Genomic DNA, 22,126 nt, shown 5'->3' on the forward strand with positions numbered 1-22,126 from the left:
CTTCCTTAACAAAAACTCGCTGTGTTGGTATTACTTATATATCATGAGACATGACAATTCTTGCAATATTATATTTAGGGCAGATCATTAATAAATGAATCACTTCTTTCTTAAAAGTATGTTACCAGTTATCTGGTAAAAATGAAGAATCTTTCATGACCAAATCTGCACAAACTTGGAAAGGCAAAAAAATAAAATGAAAGTCAGAATACTGTTATAAAAACAAACATTTATCTATAGTCAAAAGCCAAGAAAGTAGTGTGAATGCATGTCTGTATAAATATCCACTTAGTGTTAATTAAAAATATAGCATATAAAAATATAAACTTCAATATTTTAAACAGATTGAAACCTATTTCTTGGATTGTTGAATAATCCCCCACTTTAAGATTAAACTTCCCTCCTATGAGGCTTAACAAAGGTCAATCCATGAGTGTTAAAGTTATTTTATTTCCATTTGAGCATAACCTATTGCATCTTTTATCCTAACCCTTCATTCCCATCTCAAGCTTCCTTTACTCCTTAGGTCTGACATATCCTTATTTTCTCAAACAAATACCATTGAACTGTGAGCTTCTCTTTCCAAAAAGCTGCATGGGAGTGAAAATATTCTAAATCCATTTCAGTCACCAGTAGTATATGTTCCTGTAAATTCAAGTAAAATACTTGTTTGCTTAGACAACACATCAATGTTCCTTCAGTATTTAGTAGTGTAAGAGAAACATGCTCACATAGGGTTCAAACCTGAATCTGTTATTTAATATTTACATAATCCAGTAGGTTGTTTATAAAGCAGTTGGGGTAGCTGCATAACTGGGTGAAATACACCTGCATTTACTTCTATGCTCTCAGTTACACCTTATTTTAAACCCTGCATTCACTCAGTCTGCATAACCTAGTGCATCCTCCTTCAGTCAGGGGAACCAGGCAGTAACTGGACCAGATAGGGACAAGGACATATTTAAACAGCAGTATTTATATTCTTGTCTGGACTGCAATGTGCTAATCTGACAGTGTAGTCAGTTGCTGGTGTGGGAAGAACAGCTAACTAACAATACACTGCCTAATCTCCACACGCAGCAGTGGGATGGCTGTGACTCTGCACACCTTCACCAGCACCGGTGCTCTTTCTCTTCATGGTCCAAGGCAGGTACACAGCAGCACGTAGATACAACAAGTAACAACAAAGAGTGTCTTCAGCACTCTGTAGATGACAAAAGGGCCAAGAGGAAGATAAAATTAACACTGTTGGCTGTGGCAGCAGGGTTGGAAAAGCTCACAGTATAACATGAATCAAAAAGATCAAAGTGCTTCCAGCCTTTATCCTTCCACATATAGTGCTATGTCCTGTGCACACTGTGTGGTTGGTGAGACTATGCACAGTTGTTTTAATGCATTGATGTTAACAAATTAAGTTATCTGGAGAAGCAATGAGAGAGGAAAAACTCTAAAACTGACTTTTTAAATCACATGCAATGGAAAGGTAATTATTTTTCAGCTATAGTATTTAGGAAGTTAGTGAAAGCGACTTAAAGCCATTGAGGACTCTAATTAGTCAATTAAAAGCAAACAAACAAATAAAAACACCTCTCAAAGAAATCACATTGCATTTGCCAAATATTACTATTAAAAAATTAAAGTCAAACTTAAAACGCCTGTGAAGTTTTTAGGTGTGCTGCTTTTGCTTTAAATAAACTCCCAAGAGCTTAAAAGTTTTTTTAAATATTTGAATTATTTACCTGGTTCAGTTATTTTAAAACTTCCTGTTATCTTGGTATCTAAAAGTAGATGAACACCAGAGTCTAAATAAAGAAAAAATTCTTACTGTTGGTAGAATAATGGAAAGATACAAGATACCACTTGTATTTGCCTGCCAGTCAAAGAAAGCAATAATCAGGAGAAACAAAAAGATTTCTTATACAAAAGTAGTAGCCCTCCATTTTGATGACCAAGGTATGTGGGAAGAGAGAGCAGCTGCATGTTAGCTGCTGTCAGAACTTCAAGCAGCCAACATACACTGCCATCCCATCACACACAGTTGCACCACCTGCATAAATTCCTGCATGAATCCCAGCACCTTCTGAAGGAATTGCCTTAAAACAGCAGTGAGTCAGCCCTGCAGCTGGTGACAGTGTAGCAGTGACTGCTGCATTAGGTACAGCAGTCAACTAGCAATACACTGCCTTCCAGACACAGAGTCTTTATGAGGGAGATGCCTCCTGAAATAATACGCCTGGAAATATTCCTTATTTTTTTCCTAAATTCAGCATTACTCACCTGTTTTAAGCTTCATGTTTCATATGTGTATATATACAAGTTCAAACAATATATAGTGTCAAGAGATAAATGTCACAGGTAGGTGTCTGATTCAAAGTAACAGCAATAGTATAAACCCTGTGTGGGTTTATCCTAAGCTGCCCAAAAGGAACTGGATAGTGTTGCAAACAGTTTCTCGTCTCAGCTGTAGGAATACCTGTATATTATGTTACTTCTACTGGTTAATTTGCATAATATACACTTACTCCAGTCCTTTTCTCTGTGGGACATTTGCTTATGGCCGCTATTGCAGCCCTGCCCTTACTCTAGATGAGCCCAGAGTCAAACCCGGAGTAGTCAATTTCATTTTGAAATTAGAATTATCATTGGTTACTACATAGTCCAGTTTACCTGTAGGTTACAAGCCACAGCATACCTCTCTTTACAGCCACCTAATGGAGAACGAACAAAAGTTTCAGGACTGAAGGTTATGAATGTAGTCTAGATAGAGGTAAAATTTTACCTCCAACACCCATTTTTATTGAAAGTCCTTTGAAGTCGCTCTGGAAAGGAGGTACTGAGTTAGACACTTTGTATGAAAGCCAATTAATATTGTATTTGAAGCCTTCACTTTGTTTCTTCAGAATTGGTCTTAAATCACTCAAAATAAATCTTAACTTGATACAAAACGAAACATGAAGCATTTACTTCCTTGAGTGCTGCTGCTGTTCACAGCCCGCAGAAAGTACTGGCTAATTGAGTTCTTCTTGTACTTTAGCAAAAAGGCAGCCACCTCTGAGTTTTCCATGATGCTTTTGAATCAAACAATATGGAGTGCAGCTAGCAGCTGTGAATACATCAGGGACAACAGCCAGCTAACAGGCACTGCCAGACTGTTACATTCTCTTCAGTTTTGGCCATTAGTTCCCCTTCGCCACCAAACCCAAAATTTTGACTCCCAGAGCTCAGTCGTTGCTCACTTCAGCAACATGGCTTTTCTCTAAGGGGTCGCTTACATAAAATACATATGTTGAAGCAACATTCTCAGCATGCTAGGGATTACATTTCTACACTGTCATCTCTAATGGCACACTGCTCATCTCCTGCCTCGGTGTTTTTCAGTATGGTCAGTCTCAAGGACACCTTCACTTCCCACTCCATCAGTTTGCATGTTACAATCTTACCTGGTTTCGTGATTTATGTCAACTGCTTGAGACACAAGCTGCCTGTATTTTACCTATTGATTACTGTTCAGCAATTATTTTTGTGATTAATAAGTTTGCTACCTAGGTTCCTACTGTACTTGTGAGTTTTTTGTTGTGTCCTTTATCATATACCACCCTCTAAATGTAGGTAACTGAGTTTGCAGTGCCAATGAAAAGAGAGTTCTATGAATTTATACAACCCCTTCAACCAGGTCAAGTAACTTTTGCTTTTAAAGAGTAAGCAGTCCCTCTAGTGCAACAGGAGAGAAGCCCAGAGGTGTTTTTGTTTCCTCCTCTGAACAGATGTCAATTGACCAGAACTTGTGTTTTTTGACATTGCAGATGCTATACTTGAGAAAGTGTCATAAAGATTAATAGAAAAGAATAAAAATTACATGTCTTGGGGTTTTGTTCAAAATCATCTATTTTCCGTAGTTTCCTTCCCTCCTTCCTTCCTCACTCCCTCTGTCCCCCAGAAATGCACAGTGGAGCTCTCAGTTTAGTGCGTACAAAGGAGTGCAAATGTCTGTGCCTATCCTTACCTTCGATGCTCTCTGTGGGCTTTCCTTTCTGCTCCACTTCAGGTCTTTTCCAATCCTTCTCTTCGCGTCATGCTTGGGAAAAAACACAGAGACACAACACTTAGCAACCGCGCAGCTCAGTTTATTCACTCTAAATCACCCTCCATCCAGCCTTGCTGCTGGCGAGGCTTCCCTGGGAGCCACGGCCCCGGGGACACGGCAGAGACGCCGAGAAGGACCGGTTCTCCGCAAGACACCGGCAGCCCCTGCACCCCCACGGGAAACTGTTACCAAAGCAAGTTCTCATCCCTCCTGTCGTCCTCCGGGCGGGTTTTTCTGAATTCCGCTCCGTCTCTGCTGGGGCTGACTGAAGCCGCTGCCGCCACCTCAGGAGAGGTACCCTGGAGCAGGATCCCTCCCAGGGGGTCGGCTCCGGGCAGGTGCGTGGAAAGCAGCCCACTCTCACGGCAACCTGTGCGGAGGAAAACTTATAGCCCGGCCAACCCTCGGGCCGCCGGTCCCCGCTGGGAGGCGGTGCCAGCTGCTCCGCCGCCCACCGCACCGTTCCCTGGCGCCGCACGCTGGCCTTTAAGCATCCCGCAGGCGCGCCCACCGAGGCGGGAAGCCCTGTCCCGTCCCGCCGGCGGGACCGGGCTGCGCGGTGGCGGTCCCGGCTGGCGGCAAAGCACCCGGCTCGGCGGGTCCCGCGGCTCCGCGGGCAGGGCGGCGGCGGCGGCCGGTGCCAAAGAGCCCTGGCTCGGCATCGGACACGGGCAGCCCGCCAGACCGACACCCCGGGCGGCCGACACTTCGCCGAGGCCGCTGTGTCACCGCCCCAGCCGTGCCCCCTGGGGCTGCCCCGTGGCCGTGCCACGGTCTGGGGCTGCCATCATTCGGCTCCTTCTCCCTGCCTCGGTAGTGGGGCTAGGGCAACTTCACAGAATCACAGCTTCACAGCTTCACAGAATCACAGAATCAGTTAGGTTGGAAAAGATCTCTGAGATCATCAAGTCCAGCATATAACCTAACACCAGCATGTTAACTAGACCAGGACACTAAGTGCCAAAGCATCCAATCCATTCTTAAACGCCGCCAGGGATGATGACTCCACCACCTCCTTGAGCAGCCCATTCCAATGTCTAATCACCCTTTCTGTGAAGAAATTCCTTCTAATGTCCAACCTAAACCTAATGGCTTGAGGCTATTTCCTCTTGTCCTGATACTGGTTGCCTGGAAGAAGAGACCGACCCCCACCTGGCCACAGCCTCCTTTCAGGCGGTTGTAGAGAGTGATAAGGTCTCCCCTGAGCCTCCTTTTCTCCAAAATAAACCCCTCCAGGTCCCTCAGCTGCTCCTCACAGGATTTGTGCTGCAGGCCCTTCACCAGCTTTGCTGTCATTCTCTGCCTGTCTCTTCAGCAGATGCTACACAAACCCCCTCACCTCTCACATCAGCTGTTCCCCACTGCCATTTCGCCTGCTGTGAGGTGAGGAGCCGGCACAGAGAGCAAGGTGTGGGGGACAGTGCCATTCTGAGGCACCTAATGGGTTGAATGCAGTGCCGTTTTGTCAGACAAAACTGAACAAATGGCATCGCAGCCACACTCTCCTCCAATGCAGGTCCCCAAACCCAAAAGTGAACAAAACCTCACCACTTTGCCACCATCTTACACTACCAAACTCCAAAAATAACCTGCTATCATTTGCTTTTACGTGATAAGCAAAGGGAGAAGTTGCAGGAGAAAGTGTGACGGATCGCTTAATGCCAGCAGATGAGTTGTTTGTGAATGTGTTTTATGAATTTCGCATGCCGGAGGGACAGTACGCATACTTAGGCACTCACTTCATCTGAGAAAACCTGAGCACAAGTTTGATAGGAGAAAGGTGAAACATGTTTTTTTTGAAAGATAGAGTTTAGTTAAATCGAAAGACATAAAAAGAGAAGAGTTACTGGAACATGTAACTTGTCCTTTTTTCAATGTAAATTCATAATCATTCTTTTTCAGTCCTTGTCATAGTGTCAAAATTCGGGGTGACACCACCTAGATTTTCAAGACAGATCCAGGCAGACACACAGCATGTAAAAGAGTACACTTTTCCTATTTCTAGCTTTTGGATGTTAGAAACAGCATTAAAAGTGTTCTTTTCTCAGACTAAGAAACAGAGTACCACATTTTTAAATATGCTGAAAGTATTCTTCACTTTCTTACTGTTTCTGAAAACCAGGAGCGACTTTTCTAAATTTTCTGTTGGAAAATAATTATTTGAATCAATAAAAAAAGAAAATCTGCAAAAAGATTCTCATATAATTTCTTATTTCCTACCTAATTCTATTTTGCAGCTGCACACTTCACATCTGCAGAAAAAAATACCGTGTCAACAAGATGACGAAGGACTATATTTTTATTGATGCATGTGTAGTAAGCAATAACTAAATATCAGTTGACGGAGCTGTTTTGCCAAAACAAAGTAAAATTATTTCAAAAAAACTGTCACCTTATTACCTCCCTTTGTGCTGGTAAGGACACAACTAAGCACACCCAGCATACAAAGCGGCTGGGTCACTCAGCACCTTCTTAATGCTTTCTCTAAAACAAACAGCACACAAGGCACTGCTAGCATAGCTTCACAAAAGATTGCTTGCAATGCTTCATTTGCTCGTTTAACTGAATGTGAGTTTTTTTCCCTACAAGACTTAACGTTTAACGAGCACGGCCAAATATCGTCACCCTGCCTAACAGCAGACTCTGGCATGCGCTGCAAAGCCAGCTCGCTTGAACACTCAATAAATCAGCAACACTCAAGTGAAGTGTATTGAACTGTTACCTATCAGACCAGTGTTTGAGGCTCTTAACAAACCTTTTTCTCACACTGAAAAGTTTCTTTCAGATGAGAAAACCTGTGACCGTGCAGTTTATATGATTGTGGGAGGAAAGAGGTTGCAGTTGAGAAGGTTATGGCTGTAAACTAGAATAAAAGTCAAAAGTCTTTCAAAGTCAACAAGGTTTTGTTCGAGTGACTTAGGATTAATTAATGCTGAGCAAATCAGTAAATATTAAATAATATGACCCGCTGCAACTTGTGTTACAAGCAATGATTCCTACCTGTGAACCTTCAACTCATACATGCACACATGCACCATGAGTGGATTACAATAAAATATCTGGATAAAATTTCTACTGTACACTGATTAGCAATGGGATATATGCCAAGATATTATGTTTGGTAACAGCCTTAATGTAAGTAGCTCTCTAGGTGAAATCAGTGGTAAATAAAAATAAGCAGGAGTGACATGGGGAAGTCTGAACTTCATTGTGTTTGTGGATGAGGATATGTTGGATTGTCAGGAAGGTATTATAACACCAGGGATATCCTTGATACATTCTTCTTCATTTGAAACACATGATATTCCGGAAATTATGTGCTAGATAAGAGCTTTGTTGTCACTTTGAGATTGCAACTGAAATTTAAACAGAGATTTGTTTTAGAAAAGTTGTACACAGCTAGGTGTATCACTTCTATAATGCTTCCAGCATCTCACTGATATGTCTACAATGTGAAATGAAGTAATCTGAGTTAAGTGTCCTTATTTCTTTCTCACCATGGATTCATTTTAGGTTCCTCATTATGGAACCTATACAGCCAACTGCTCAGTTATTTCACTTAAGTACTAGAAACATGGCTAAAATTTTGTAGTTCGCTGCAAAAATATTCCAAAACTGATATGTAAGAAACCATGTAGTTTGTCCTCACTGGCAGCAGATGGTGCTGATATGTTGTGCCTGGTACTTCTTTGAAAGCTGGTATTCAGGTTATCAATACCATGGTAACGTTGCTTTTTCTCATCCACTATTCCTAAGGTCTTTTACTATAAAATTGTTGTCATCATCATGTGTCAGAATTTATCAAGATAAAATACAAGTTTGTAGTTTGAAGGTGAGGTCTAGACATCAGCAGCAATACTCACAACAATTATGCACTGACTGAAACAACATGTTTTAGGAAAAGTTGGATTCATCATATCCAGGCTGCTGGACAAGGACCACTAACATTTTTAGGACCCAAGCATTTAATGATATGAAAGAGAGGGTGTTCCTTGCCAAATGATTGCTGACAAGGTGTGATGGTAGCTTACACCAGGTCCTGGCAAGTAGGGAGATCTAAAGGACTGGTCATAGAACATTGCCTTCAAAGCAATAGATGGCAGATTGTCTCCATGACAAAGAAAGAGAGAAGTGAACAAAACTAATCTTTAGGTAAGTTTTTTGGAAACTTTTGCTTAAATAAAAGCCTGCTTTGAGAAACCTGGCTAGCTAAGGGGCACAGGGACTTAGATATTAAGGGCATATTGGATACTTATCCAGAGATGATGTTGTCACTGCCTGAGACACCCAGGATAAACCAAGAAAGGTGTAACAAATTGTGTTAAGAAAAAGATTACCATTTAACAGTTTGAGGAGTCTGATTAAGATTTACCACCAGTATGAGTTTTGAAATAGGTGGGAAAAATTGTTGAATATACAGAGGTGAAAATTTGTTTTAATTTTACAGTTGCAATCAAGAGAGACTTCTGGGAACCAAGGCCTTCAACTTCCTGCCAGAGCAAAAAATTATGTCCCAGCTTTGTTAAGTGCTCACTGAACAGAGATCCTGAGATATGGGAACAACTTAATTTTTCTTCCTGTATTTCTTCACTGTTCTCTCTAGATTTTCAGCCAGTATACCAGAAAGATCTCAGTCTTGTTGCCTGCTCAGTGCTTAAGTTCTTCTGAGTGGGTTAGAGGAACAGTTCTCACAGCAGTACAGACAAAGCACTGGGCCTTTCTAAGTGGCTGACAGTTGTAGTAGACAGTGGTTCTCACTTATTAAAGGGGGGTTTGACCCTCAAGTATTTCTACCTGCAACAGAAAGCAAAGCAAGAAAGGGGAAGGAAGGAATCAGGAAAGAAATAGGGACTCAATTCATGTGGATGTTCTCATCACATAATTTCACACTGCTGTGAGCAGCTGTTGTTTAGATTCCAGAATGAAATATTGTTGACCAGGTAACTGGAATATTCTGGCAATGAACTCAAAGCTTCCTTCTAGCTGTAAAATGAACTCAAAGCTTCATTTTAGCTGTACAAAGGAGAGATAATTAAGAGGATAAGAGGAGGAAATAGTTCCTGCTTCTTTGCTGAGGCTTACATTAAAACCAACAATTAACATCTCAGTCCAGTACTCTGCTCATTAGAAATCTCCCATTACATTTATCTTTGCCTGCACAGTAAAAGTGATTGCGAACATGAAGGGAGTGAGCTCTAGAAATAACTACCCACTATTATTCTTCAGATGAACCCCAACACTCAAACATTAAGGAAAATTACATCTCCTATGCAAACAAGTGAGAAAAAAAAGAAAAAATCATGTAACTGTTACTTGTGTGCTGCATTCTGTCACAGCAAGAATGCATTATGCGCATAGACTGGCATATAAAAGATTGAAAACTATCTATATACAAATTTTTCTGACTTTTGCTCATTTGTGCCACACTTTTAGCTTTGTATCTAAACCTCTTTTATTTTCAACACTAAATTTAGCAATAGCGATCCTAGTTGGCAAGCATATGAGAGTAGATCAAAGCTCTATTTGGCTCAGGGAGGAATTTGTGTCACCTGTTACTTTCTGGCTTTATTGGTTTAAAAAGAGAGAGGTGGAAATAAAAAATGCCAAGAAAACCAGGGCACCAAGGGATAAGTGCATTTTGATAAATTATGTTCATTTTCATGTAACACACAGTTGACTCCCAGGATTTTCAGTTTTAATGTGACCTTCAGCTTTCATAAAACAATAGTCTATTTCTACATCAGCACACTACAGTAATCTCCTTGTTTTGCTTTTCCATGGACAGATCAAAAGCTGTCCTGCTAAGCCATCCATCCCAGGCCTTTCTGCTGAGTTTCACTCTTCAACATGTTCTCCCTTTTTTTGTGCACACTACTAATTCATTTCAGCACACCTCTGCTACAGTCTAAGTCAAGGCTTCCAACATATGGGATCCTGTACTGGCATTAGAGAGTGCATACAAGGTAAAACTACATTTTGCTTAGCTTTGGATAAACTCCAAGTGAACAAAAGAACCTCTGGGTTCATTGCCAGCTGCCAACAGTGTGGCTAAGTAATATTTCATCCTGGAATCCCGAGAATCTGGATTAATAAACTGCCAAAATAGCACTCAGACATGGTTCTTTCCAAACCTTCTCTAGCAGCTTCTATTGATAGCACAATGCTTGTTTCTATATTACTAATACCAAAATTCTGTATGTTATTGTACAGTTAAATATTGCAAAAAGTAATTACTGCTCTGAATAATTATGAATTGCAACCATATTCAAGGCTTTAGGCACCTGCTGTAGGTGATTCCTCTCATGTTGTCTTGGACACAGGGCAAGGTTTCTAACATTCTTTCCTGGAAAAGGGTAATTAACTATACAGCTTAAAAAGCACTGTCATCTCTCAATGCAAGCATGTTTCACTCAAATAACTGCTGACAGGTCCAGCTTCAACACCTGTGAGTTCCTGAAATTCTGTTGTATCTCCATATGATTTGCCATGGAAATAAGTCCCTGGTTTCACTTCCAAAAACTAATATTTAGGGAATTGTGTCCAACTGTATTTTCAATATAGTTGAATGCACAATCTAAGTTTTCAGTTAAAATGTTTTTTGGGTTTGTTTTTCTGTTTCACTCTTTCAAAACTGATTAATTTACAATCATAAAATCATCAGATCAAAATAGATCTTTACAATCTATAAAATTACAAAGATAATATCCCTCACCTCCCTATTGAGATAAGGACTTCAGCAAACCAAGTGTGCAGTTTTTAGATGACACAGATTAAGTCATACTCTCAGCACTTACAAATTTAATGTTGAAGAAATTTGTACCTTACTCTGTAGGAAATGATCATCTGTTTAAACCCTTCCACTTTTTTAGCTTCTAAAACATTTCCTTGATATTCAGGGTGTAGGCATAGGTCAAATAATCTCTGTCAACCCACAATTTGTAACATCGCTTCCCCGCACAAGAGATGTAAGTCCATTCCAGCTCCTCTCAGAGACACTGTGAGTCTCTAGTCCTGCAAGGACCATGGAAATGCTGGATTCCTGGACCCACTCAAAGGCCCACTGAGACAAAGGAGACTGTGATTTTTGCTTGAAGATACAAATTTTATTGCAAAATTAAAAAGAGAGGAGCACACTATGAGCATACACAAAAACGGAACTATACTAGAGACAATCAGACCAAACAATAATATAATGGTATAGCTTTTTTTCCCATAAATATCTCTGTATCTGTTTTATTAATAACACCTTTCACACAAAGAGGCCAGTATGAGAGATTCAGCTACTGATTTTACCCTCGTCTCTTTCTTTCCTGTTTGTTTTGTTGGTATCCACTTGCTCTGCACTGCACATCCCAGAATATCCTGAAGTATGTGTTGCCCATTGCTCCAATCATGTGAAGGTGTATTTGATAGCTCTAATTAGACTTCTGAAGAATAGTGTATACAAGTGCTGGGTGCCTACCTCTTATCACCTATGCAATCATCCCTAGGGCACCAACCAATTGCAAAGAAAATAGTACAAAGGATTTGCCTAAGAGAAAAAAGACCTTATTTCAGACTATTAGAAAGCTGAACATTGGCATGTCACGAGTTCAGTAGTGATTTTTTAGCACCCTTGACCTCTCACCTTGAAAAATGGTTCAAAATGTCCCAAGGCCAAAACCTGTTGGAAGTCAAACTGAAATATGTTAGCAAAGCTCCTTCATCTTTTTCTGCCAGAGATCCACCTGAGTTAGGGAATTACAAAGACACAAAGTTTTAGTGACAGACAGAGAAAGCCCATTAGAGTAAAATGGTAGGCATGTTTATTCTGCTTTCAAGAGAAAACTCTTTGCAGCCAGTAAGTAAACTGAAAAGTAAACTTCTCAAGCATTCAACATCAGCTGAAGGCTGGTTTTGCCATACACCCGAGTAGGTAAAGGGATCTGCCTGTGAAATTCAGTATTTAGGAGTAAATGGCAGGATGGACATTGTCAGATTTCAATGGATGTGCTCAATAAAACAGCAGTTATGTCCCCACCAACCAGCAAGAAGGAAACGCAGGCTTTCCTAGGTGCTGTGGGGTTTGCAGAATGTATGTTCTAGATCACAAACCCTCAGATCATAGACCCTCTCCATCACGTGACATTAAAGAAGAATGATTTCAGGTGTGGTCCTGAACAACAGCATGCTTTTGAACAAATTAAACAGGAGATCGTTCATTAAGTAGTCCCTGGGCCAGTCAGGACAGGTTAAGATGTGAAAAATGTGCTCTACACTGCAGCCAGACAAAGTGGTCCTTCCTGGAGTCCTGGTGAAATGTATCCAGGAGACTCAGGGATGAACCCTGGAGTTCTTGAGTCAGGGATGCAAAGGATCTGAGGCTTTCTACACTCCAGCTGAAAAAGAGATCCTTGCAGCTTATGATGGGATTTGAGCTGCCTCAGAAGTGATTGGTTCTAAAGCACAGCTTCTTCTGGCATCCTGACTGCCAGTGCTGGACTGGATTTTCAAAGGAAAAGTGCCTTCCATGCATCATGGCTACGTGGAATTAATGGATTGCTCTGACCACACAGCAAGCTCAAATTGGAAAACCCAATCACCCAGGGATCTCAGAAGTCATCACAAACTGGCTTGAAGGTGAAATTTTTGGATTATCATCACCAGAGGAGGAAAAGGTTGCACATGCTGAGGAGGTCCTACACTACAATCAGCTGCCAGAAAATGAAAAGTAATGCGCTCTCTTCACTGATGGTTCCTTATATATTGTAGGGACAAATTGAAAGTGGAAAGGCGCTGTATGAAGTCCTACACTATTGAGGGACAAGGTGGATCCAGTCAGTTCACAAAGCTGAAAGTTGTCCAGCTGGCTTTAGATATCACTGAATGAGAGAGATGGCCAGTGCTCTACCTCTACAGACTTGCCGATGGTGGCAAATGTTCTGTAGGGGTAGCTGGACAATGGAAAAAGACCAATTGGCAGGACAAATGGAAACTCATCTGGGCTGCAGAAGTGTGGCACCTCTGCCCAGGTAGAGAAGTTGGCTGTAAAGTACATCATGGGGGTGCACAATACCCAAGAGTTAGGCTACTGAATAATATAAAAACAATGGAAAGGTGGATCCAGCTGCCAAGGTTGAAGTGTCTCAGTTGGATCTGGACTGGCGTGAGTTATCTGGAAGGGTGAATTATTTCTGCCTCAATGTACCCATGATGCCTCAGGTCACCAGGGAAGAGATGCAACATCCAGATGGGCTTGTGATCAACAGGTGGACTTAACCATGGACACTCTCTCCCTGGTTATCCCAGACTGTAGCAGATTGGTTACCTCACACTACCACAAACACACCAAGGTAAGCTGCCGCCGTGCCTGCCCGGAAGCTCCCTGGCTTCGCCTGCCCAGCAGAGGCACGGTCAGCTGCAGGGACACTCCCCTGTTTCTCGAGGAGAGTCGGGGAGCAGCTAAGACAGAGTGCTGCGCTGTCTGCCTTGTATGGAGGAGAGGCGGCATCCGAGGAGGCAATAAGGGAGTCAATTCGAGGCCAAGGAAAAAGTCTCAGGTTTAATCCAAGCTCCAAGGAGCTCCGAATGCCATTGTATCCGACAGCCGAAAGCCCCCCGAGGCTTTCACAACAGCTCAAATACTGGGGCGGTGACCAGGGGGAAGGGACGCCCACCACCCAATGGGGGGATTTGGGGGAGTGGAAGGTGGAAGCACAAACAGACACACAAACCAATGGGGGAAGTTCAAGGGAGGGACCCCTGTCCCTCGTCCACTCACTCGACGCCCAAGGTGGAAGATTCTGGGAGAGTGGGATGGGGAGCCGAGTGATGGACAGGGTACCAGGGAGGGGACAGGGGAGTGACTGAGCATTTTCAGGGAGATTGGCATTGAGGGAAAGGTGGGAAAGCTCAGGGTGGAAAAACCGGGACAAAATGGGGGGTGAAGGGGCAAATCATTACAGAACTGTTACAGAGATATAAAAACACAATACAACAGTAAGCTTTATGTGTTTACAGTGGAAACAACTAGTGGATGGCCCTTAGGGAAGATGCTTTGGATTAGTCCTGCCTCAAGCAAAGGCAAATACACCCATAGGATTGTTTTTGCTCAAAGAAGTGGATGCACTTGGTGAGTAATGCAGAAGGGTGGAAATATGATGTGTACTTCAAGGAGGTTTGATTTTTGGGGACAACAGTGTGTAATATTGAATTGTATAATATTGGTTGCAGAATGACACTGCCACTGTAATGCCATAACTACCATGGGCAACAAGGATGGACTGCTCCAGATACACCAAGTGTGAGCTGATGCAGCTCATAACTAGCCAACAGCACACAAGCCCTCCTGCTCTCTGTCTTAGGTTGGAAATGGTTGTGTGTATTCTATTCCTATCTGCTAGAGGTGAGGCAGTTATCTTCTGTTAATTGGGCAGTTTTCATTATCTCTTGCACAACCAATCCTCCCTCCGGGACGGGGACGTATCTTCTGTTAATGGGCCATTGATTGTCACTGCATGAGTGACAAAATTACATCATCCCATTGTGAGAAGTTCTGCCCAGAGGGAGGAGCTAAGCATTCCTACCTGAATATAATCAGAGATTTGGAAGTCCAGAGCCACCCTTTTCCACTGGATTCCGAGAGGAGCAGCCCTTTCCCACTAGATTCCCAGAGGAATACCAAGTCCATCTACACCATCACTGCATCTTCAGAGGAAGACTATACCCTTCTACAGGATCACTGCTCCAACAGAGCCACATCTGCCACTCGAGGAGGATTGCAGCCACCATTTAATGGGACTGCTACCAACACCCTGACCCACAGGGTGTCAGGTTGTATTCTGACTCTGTCAATGTTGGTTTGTATTACTGCATTGTTTATTTTTTTTTTTTTTAAATTTTTTTCTTCCCCAATAAAGAACTGTTATTTCTGCTCCCATATCTTTACTTGAGAGCTCCTTAATTTCAAAATTACAACAATTTGGAGGGAGGGGGTTTACATTTTCCATTTCAGTGGAGGCTCCTGCCTTCCTTAGCAGACACCTGTCTTTTCAAATGAAGACACTCTAGAAGATGTCTAGGGATGATAGAACCCACAGTCATGGACTACATGAACTCAACAGACATGTAGGGATAGCCATTGACTACAGAAATCATACCTCTACAAGTACATTTTAATCTCTGTATCTATATAGATAGACATATGTGTGTATACATATACAGATGTATATGCCAGAGCCATGTGGGTGTGCCTGTTTTTATCTGCCAGGTAGGGGGAAATAAGGGATTCTCACATCAAAGAAGGAAAGATCCATGGGTGCCATTTTGGTCTCTAAGAAAGCTGCATGACACCAGGTCTGCTCAGTTAGACTCTGTGAGCATTTTTTTGTGTAATCATCCTCTTTTATACATTGTTGTTAGTATGTATTGTTGCTGTAAATTTTCATCCTCTTATGTAATTTTTGTTTCCAGTAAATTGTTATCTCAACCTGTAGTTCTGCCCTCTCTCTCCCTCCCTCCCTCCCTGTCTGTCTCACTAGTGTGTGGCTGAGGGACTGGAGGACAGAGAGCAGTTGCATGAAGTTTAACTTCCAGCTGGGTTTAAATCATAACCCTCACAGGCAATTGCAACAACAATTTACTGGGTCAAAAAGAGAATAGACTCAAAATCCAAGCTGACTTGTTTTAGCAAGTTCTAATTGTAGCTGCATTATCCACATAAGAAATCTGGAGATTTTACCAAAAATGAATGTTTTTATGTGTTTTACCAGCACATGAAAAACTTCAAGGACTCTTACGGAATTTTTTTTCATACTATTTTATTTAAGATATGAATATGGAACATAAATAGTCATTTGCTATCAGAGTTTGATCAGGTGCCAGGTGTAAGGCAGACTTTAAGACTGATTTTGCTGCAGCTATGAAATAGTTGTGCCAAAGCAAAGTACAGCCTCTTTTGACCTCATTAGCTTTAGCTGTTTGTTGAGGCTTTGCAATGCAAAATGCAAATAATGGCTGCTGACCAGAAGTCAATGTTTAGAAAAGATGAAGAGTGCTGCTGCTGTCATGTAAAAAGACTGAAAAATGCTTGCCTTTTCCTCGAAGTTAGACACAGGGGTATTTTTATTTAGAAAAATATTCAGGAAAACAAGGGAACAAGTGTCAGTGAAGTTCAATCTCTCTCCAACCACTGAAGAGCCAACAGGAGTGGTTTAGTATTGCTGTTATCACATGATAGCTGTGTTAGAGTCTGGTCTCTACATGATCATCAAAAGCCTGAGCCACCTCAGTGCCTGCCTGCCACCACACAGGATCTGTGGCAAACCGGCAGGAAGATCAATTGCATCTTTGTGATGGAATATGAATGGGAGTTGCATGAACCTGTGTGCTTCAAAAATAGTTACCAGAGCAATTAAATGACACAAAATGTTTGCTTGTATTTACATACATCTTGATAATGAACATCAAAGCAAGAACACGTCTATTACTGGCATGTGGAGAGTAGCTCTGATTTGTGAATTGTCAATATTTTCTCTTTATGATCAATTGAACAACCCTGACAATCCCTGCAGGAAAATGCCATGCTGACACTCAGCCTTGGCATCTTTTGAGCAAGGGATGAGTAAAATTGCTGGTAAAAAAGGACTTTCACAAATTCTAGCTATAACAAAAACCTTATGCCATTTCTAAATAACTCCATCCATGTCTCTTCTGCCCTTTCCATCCTTAAAATTACTGACTTAATTAATATGCATATACTTACTAAAAGTTAGCTGTCTTTCTAGAATGTAGTTTTAATCAAGTTGTCCCTTGAGGTCTGGTGTTTTCTTTTAAATAACCTAAATATTTTAAAATAACCTAAAGATTTTACCCAGAAAAAAAAATGTTCCCAGACAAAGCATATATGAAATTGGTGTGCTTGTCTTCAACACATGAACTTGGTAAACCCTCACCCTGGCACCCCCAAATTAAAAGGTATTTTTCTCTTTCACCTCAAAATGTCACAGTTGTCTGCAATTCTGCACCATCACACTTCCACAGCCACATATCTCATGGCTTGGCACCCACAGGGAAGGGAAAGGTGGAGAGTGGTTACTTAACATGAGCAGGTAAAAAGCTCGTGAAACGTTATTGCATCTACTTTACTTTATTTTTGCTGGGGTCTTGGCTAGCTCCCTTCACCAACTGCATGGACAATGCACCACCAGAGAGAGAAAATCACAGAGAGCATAAACCACAAACCAGCACGTTCTTCAGTTCATCACACCTGCATGTCCAGGGGCTCTCTCTGCACAGATCCTCTCCCAGACAATAAGCATAAAATATAAGAACACAAAATAAAGCAAAAATTGGGTATGATGCTTCCTAGAGGCAGACTTCCAGCTTCTCCAAGGTCAACTTCTGACGAAACAAGCATTGAACATGGGCATCAAGGGACCAGGCTTCATTCCCTGTGATCCCATCAACTCCTGCCTGACAGGAGTCCTTCCAATTTAGTGTTGTCAAAACCTGGCTGTTTTAATCTGTGCAAGAACTTTGCCCATTTTTTATGCAGCCCCTGTATGGAAGTGGATGGATAAGTATCAATTCAAAATACACTTTTATAGATTAAAGGAGATGTATATAGTGTACTGCTAGAAATATGTTTATAGCCTAACACCATGACCATGTTGCATAGCAAGCACTTTTTATCAGTGTGTATCTGTGCGTCTGATGACGTGCCTGTGAGTTTTGCTCAGAAACATCTTGTTCTCATTAATCCATTTTCAGCCTTTCTGATTAATAGGTCTTCAAATTAAGTAGATTTAAAAGTCCATTTATGATAATTTTCTACTACTTTTAGATTACTTCTCAAAATTAATCAAGGATTCTCTTACCATAGAAAACTATAAATAAAAGTAATCAGTGGAAATGCCATAGCAGGTTCACTGAAAAAGTGGGTAAAAACATATTTGTAATTCTGAAAAAAACTTGAAGTAGCAGCAAGATCAACAGTACTTACAATCCAAGAGGGTGGTTATTTAATTGTTGCATCCTACAAGAAGCGTACACTTTTAGTGTGTCACTTCATTTCTGAGGTGACACAGAAATTTTTTCATAATATTCTTATGAGCATTACATATTTGTATATATATGCTATCTTTTGCTATTAATTTATTCCCTGCTGAATTCAGTGCAGACAAGAAGGCTTTGTCTCTTCTGGCTGCTGTCAAACCAGAGCTTTCATGCAGGACTTTCACCAAAGTGGCAAAGGTCTTCTGCAAAAATGTAAATGTCTCTGAAGTCATCCCAGGGTTGAGCCCATAGCATCCCAGAAAGGGCTTCAGCACCATTCCTGCTAGGAAAATGTCAGTGCTGCAGACATGAAGGACCTCAGATAGTCAATGACCACTTTTACAGTCTCCTAGCAGCCATACAACTACATGTTGTGCTGGCAACAACAACCACTCTCCTTCCAAATACATCTCTGCTTGCCAAAAGCACAACAGTATGTGCAGGGTTTCAACTCCCTTAGGAAATCCGTTGAGGTGATAATGTGCTGTCATCATTAACCATCATACAGGCCTGTCACAGCTGGACTGCTGTTAATGTGCATGGACCCATGCAAGGATACTGGAAAAGCTGAATGCTGAAAAAGCAGTAACTTCACAAGGAGAAAATCCCTACCCTGGGTGGAGCAGCGTGTCACTTGTGTGCCACAGAAACATAAAAAATATCAGGTAAAGTTTCATGAGTGTTACTAGTGGCTCAGTTTTCAAACTAGTGGGTGAAATGAAATGTTTCTCAGTGAGACTCACAGGAGCATTATCAGACACACAGATACACACTGATAAAAAGTGTTTGGTATGCAACATGGTTATGGTGTTAGGCTATAAACGTATTTCTAGCAGCACACTGTATACACCTCCTTCAATTTGTTATTCTTTACATTTCCCTTTACAGAAGTTAGTACCACTAACAAATGTTAAAAGTAGCATGTTTTATTCTAAAACTTTCTATCTCTATTCTGTCAGAGATGTTTTCTGCTATCTCTGGCTCTAATTAAAGTAAATATGCATACCTGATGCAAAATGAAGTTTACAGTAACTCTGTACAAATAAAATGGCAATTTTAAGCACCATTTAATGATCATAACGAGTACAAATATATACATACAGTTGCACACATGAACGACACAAGTGCACTTTGTAAACATTGTGGGTGTAAAATTCCACGATGGAGCAGCTGCATCGTGTTTAACTACCTGGGACGATCACTCTGCTTTCACACTGGCCAATTCCAGCCACTGTCCTGTCAGCTACACTTGTCTGCTCAGCTGACTAAAAACCTCTGGATAAAATAGGGCAGATCTTCGTTTAATTTCTACTTTCATTAGCAATCTACTGATGGCAAGCTGCCGGGCCAGGAGCCACGGCGGCACGGCGTACGAAGCCTGCGGCGCAGGACCCTCGCTGAGGCACGGTGGCCTCTGCAGCGCTCGTCAGGTCGCTTCTCCGGCAGCGGTGGGGGAAAGGGAGAATACCCCTCTTCCAAAAGAAAACGGGGAGCGTGCCGATGGGTGGGGTGCGCTGCCAGCCTCACGCTGCAGAGGCCCCGCTCCACCCTGCTCGGGACACAGGTGCCCGGAGCCGCGGGGGTCTCAGCGCGGCACCCATCGGAAGCGGTGCCCGCCGGCGGCGGTGCGAAGAGTGAAGGCGTTTCCCTGCGGGAAGGCCAGGGTGCGGATGGCGCCCGCCTCCCCCAGCGCCGCCCGCAGGCTGCCGCCCCCCTCCAGCTCCCTGCCGACCGGGCGCGGGGCGGCGCGGCCGGTGCGCAGCCCGCGGAAGGCGCCGTGCAGGCGCGGGCCCGGCCGCGGCCGCTTGGCTGTGGGGCTGCCTCCCGGGCTTCCCCCCGACCTGTCCCCCGCGCTGCCCCCCAGGCTTCGCAGGGCGGCGCGACACTTCTCCGACACGGCCCGCAGCATGGCGTCCACGCCCTCCGCATCCTCCAGGCCGGTCCCGGCCGGGGCTGCGGCGGCGGCAGCAGCGGCGGGAGGAGGAGGTAAAGGATGAAGAGGAGGAAGAGAAGGAAGAGGAGGAGGGACTGTCCCTTCGGCGCTTTGCGGGAGCATCAGCGTCTGCCGGCGAGAGGGAGCGCGAATTCCGAGGTCTGCACCGCACAGCCCCGTCCTGTTCCGCACCACAGTGCGCTCCACTGCTCCATCCCACACCGCATCGCCCCCTCCCACACCTCAGTGCACTGCCCCGAACCGCACCACGCTGACCCCCCCCCACCCACTGCCCTGCTCCACCCCGCACTGCTTTACCCCACACCACGTACCAATCCACGTTGCCCTGCTCCACACCGTCCACCCCACACCACCCTGTCCTGCACCACACGACTCCCACAACCCCACACTGCACGATCCCGTTCCACATCTCCCCCCCACCCAGGCCCTGTCCCACCCCGTGCTGCCTCACCCTGCACCCTATTCCCCCCTGCTCGCGACGTCACATTGTCCCTCAGGGACGAGATGGGCCGTGGGGCAGCCAGGCCAGATGGTGAGCAGCACTCACGTCAAGGACAGCGGCCAGCTGCCTGGCCTGACTTGCCAGCTCCTTCAGCTGCACGTTGCTCTCCTGCAGTGTCACCAGCTCTTCCTGCCTCTGTGTGAGGGTCTCCTGCAGCTGCAAAGGACAAATGGGGAAAGGGGTGGTTGAGACAGCCACATCGTCCAGGAGCCTGCCCTGCAGTTGCCTCAACAGGATGCAACAGAACACAGCGCAGGCTGGGGAGGGCTTCGGGGTCCCTACCTGGCTGTTTGCTTCCAGGGCATCTCCCAATGCTTTTTGGTGCTGGTCTGCCAGGTCCCTCCAGCATGGCTCAGGGGAAGACAGGTTCTGTGGGGGAACCTGCACCAGTGTGCTGCTCTGCAGCTGCAGAGTGCAGGGGCCAAAAGCCACCTCCTCACCAAGTGAGAAATCATAGTCAGTACAGTCCAGTGTTGGTGGCATTAAGGTGGATACATCTGGAAGGAATAGCCACAAGTGTTAAGTGGAGGTATTAATGTCTGTTCCCCCCAACCCCACCATACCATTCTGGTTCTAAACATCCCTCTGGATATTCCCTCTGGACATGTCCCTCTGAAATGCTTTTACTCTACTGTGAGAGCTGTGCACCCTGAATGTGTTTGGATTTAATTTGTCTCCTGTGGGAGAAAGCTCAGTGACAGCTCAGGTCTCTAAGGAAGTGAGCAGGAATACACTGTCCCATGGTGGGACAAACATGCAGTGAGTGGGCATCCAAAATTCCAAAAGCAAAGCAAAAAAAAAAAGAAGACTGAATGCACCATGACTGCGGATGTGCACACACAGGTACATTTGGCTCAGGTAAGGGAAAATACCAACTTGCCAGGTATAAAATCACCGACAGTATCCCTGAATTCCTGGAAATCAAACTCCGGCTCATCCTGGAAACAGGGACCCTGGCAGGGGTAAAGGAAATGATCCAGTGAGCACGGCCCAGGGCTCAGACCTGCCCACACCACTGCCCACACTGTTTCAACAGTGTCTGCTACCTGTGCTCAGCACCTTATCACAGTTCCAGCACCCCCAGGCACCATCCCCTTGCCACTTGCAACCCATCTGACACATGGGACAAGATGCTGTTCTCTGCTGTGCCCATTTCACAGGTGGGAAACCTGAGGCTAGGGAAGTTGCCAGCATCCATCTGCTGGAGAGAGCTACCCCTTCAGGTGCCAAGTGCAGCCTAGGCTGCTCTGAACAGTAGGTTTACCTGCTGCAGGGTCACAGGGCCAGCTGGGGTGGTGGGAAGGATGGGGGCAGAGGCTGCCAAATCCTGCCAGTTGATGGTGCTGAGCACTGGGGACAGTCAGAGACAAAGGTGAGTTTCACGGGCAGGGGTGGACATAGCGAATGGAGCATGGCAAAACGCACGGCTGGGAAGCAATCTTCGATGTGCATGGCCACGGAATGCAAGGCTGGGAAACAGGGTGCAAAGGCACCAGGGAGGATACCGTGGGGTTCATGGAGAGGGGTTATGGCCGGGGAAACACGGTGGAGG

The 22,126-nt window shown here is 43.9% G+C and overlaps 1 protein-coding gene and 1 long non-coding RNA gene across 2 annotated transcripts; both read right to left on the reverse strand.

Annotated features, from left to right (window-relative positions):
• Positions 1-212: 212 nt before the first annotated feature.
• On the reverse strand, positions 213-4,512 carry LOC137464595 (uncharacterized). The gene is made up of 2 exons (XR_010994297.1): positions 4,004-4,512; positions 213-645 (listed from the first exon to the last, which is right to left on the reverse strand). It is a non-coding gene; the product is annotated as an uncharacterized lncRNA (long non-coding RNA).
• Positions 4,513-19,703: 15,191 nt separating this feature from the next.
• Positions 19,704-21,072, reverse strand: MCIDAS (multiciliate differentiation and DNA synthesis associated cell cycle protein). The gene is made up of 3 exons (XM_068176428.1): positions 20,857-21,072; positions 20,616-20,730; positions 19,704-20,257 (listed from the first exon to the last, which is right to left on the reverse strand). The coding sequence occupies exons 1-3, from the start codon at positions 21,055-21,057 to the stop codon at positions 19,704-19,706; spliced, it is 870 nt and encodes a 289-aa protein (XP_068032529.1). The 5' UTR covers positions 21,058-21,072.
• Between the last annotated feature and the right edge of the window lie 1,054 nt (positions 21,073-22,126).

This window comes from Anomalospiza imberbis, chromosome Z (genome assembly GCF_031753505.1).
Source record: "Anomalospiza imberbis isolate Cuckoo-Finch-1a 21T00152 chromosome Z, ASM3175350v1, whole genome shotgun sequence".
Classification (NCBI taxonomy): domain Eukaryota; kingdom Metazoa; phylum Chordata; class Aves; order Passeriformes; family Viduidae; genus Anomalospiza; species Anomalospiza imberbis.

Bases quoted from the DNA above. Each gene is read 5' to 3' on its own strand.
- MCIDAS (XM_068176428.1), bottom strand. From the start codon at position 21,057: ATGCCACCAACACTGGACTGTACTGACTATGATTTCTCACTTGGTGAG. The intron at 20,731-20,856 runs GTAGGGACCCCG...TGTCCTTTGCAG, and splicing joins CCCTGGAAGCAAACAGCCAG to CTGCAGGAGACCCTCACACA. The intron at 20,258-20,615 runs GTGCTGCTCACC...GGGATGGAGCAG, and splicing joins GGCCGCTGTCCTTGACGTGA to TGGAGCGCACTGTGGTGCGG.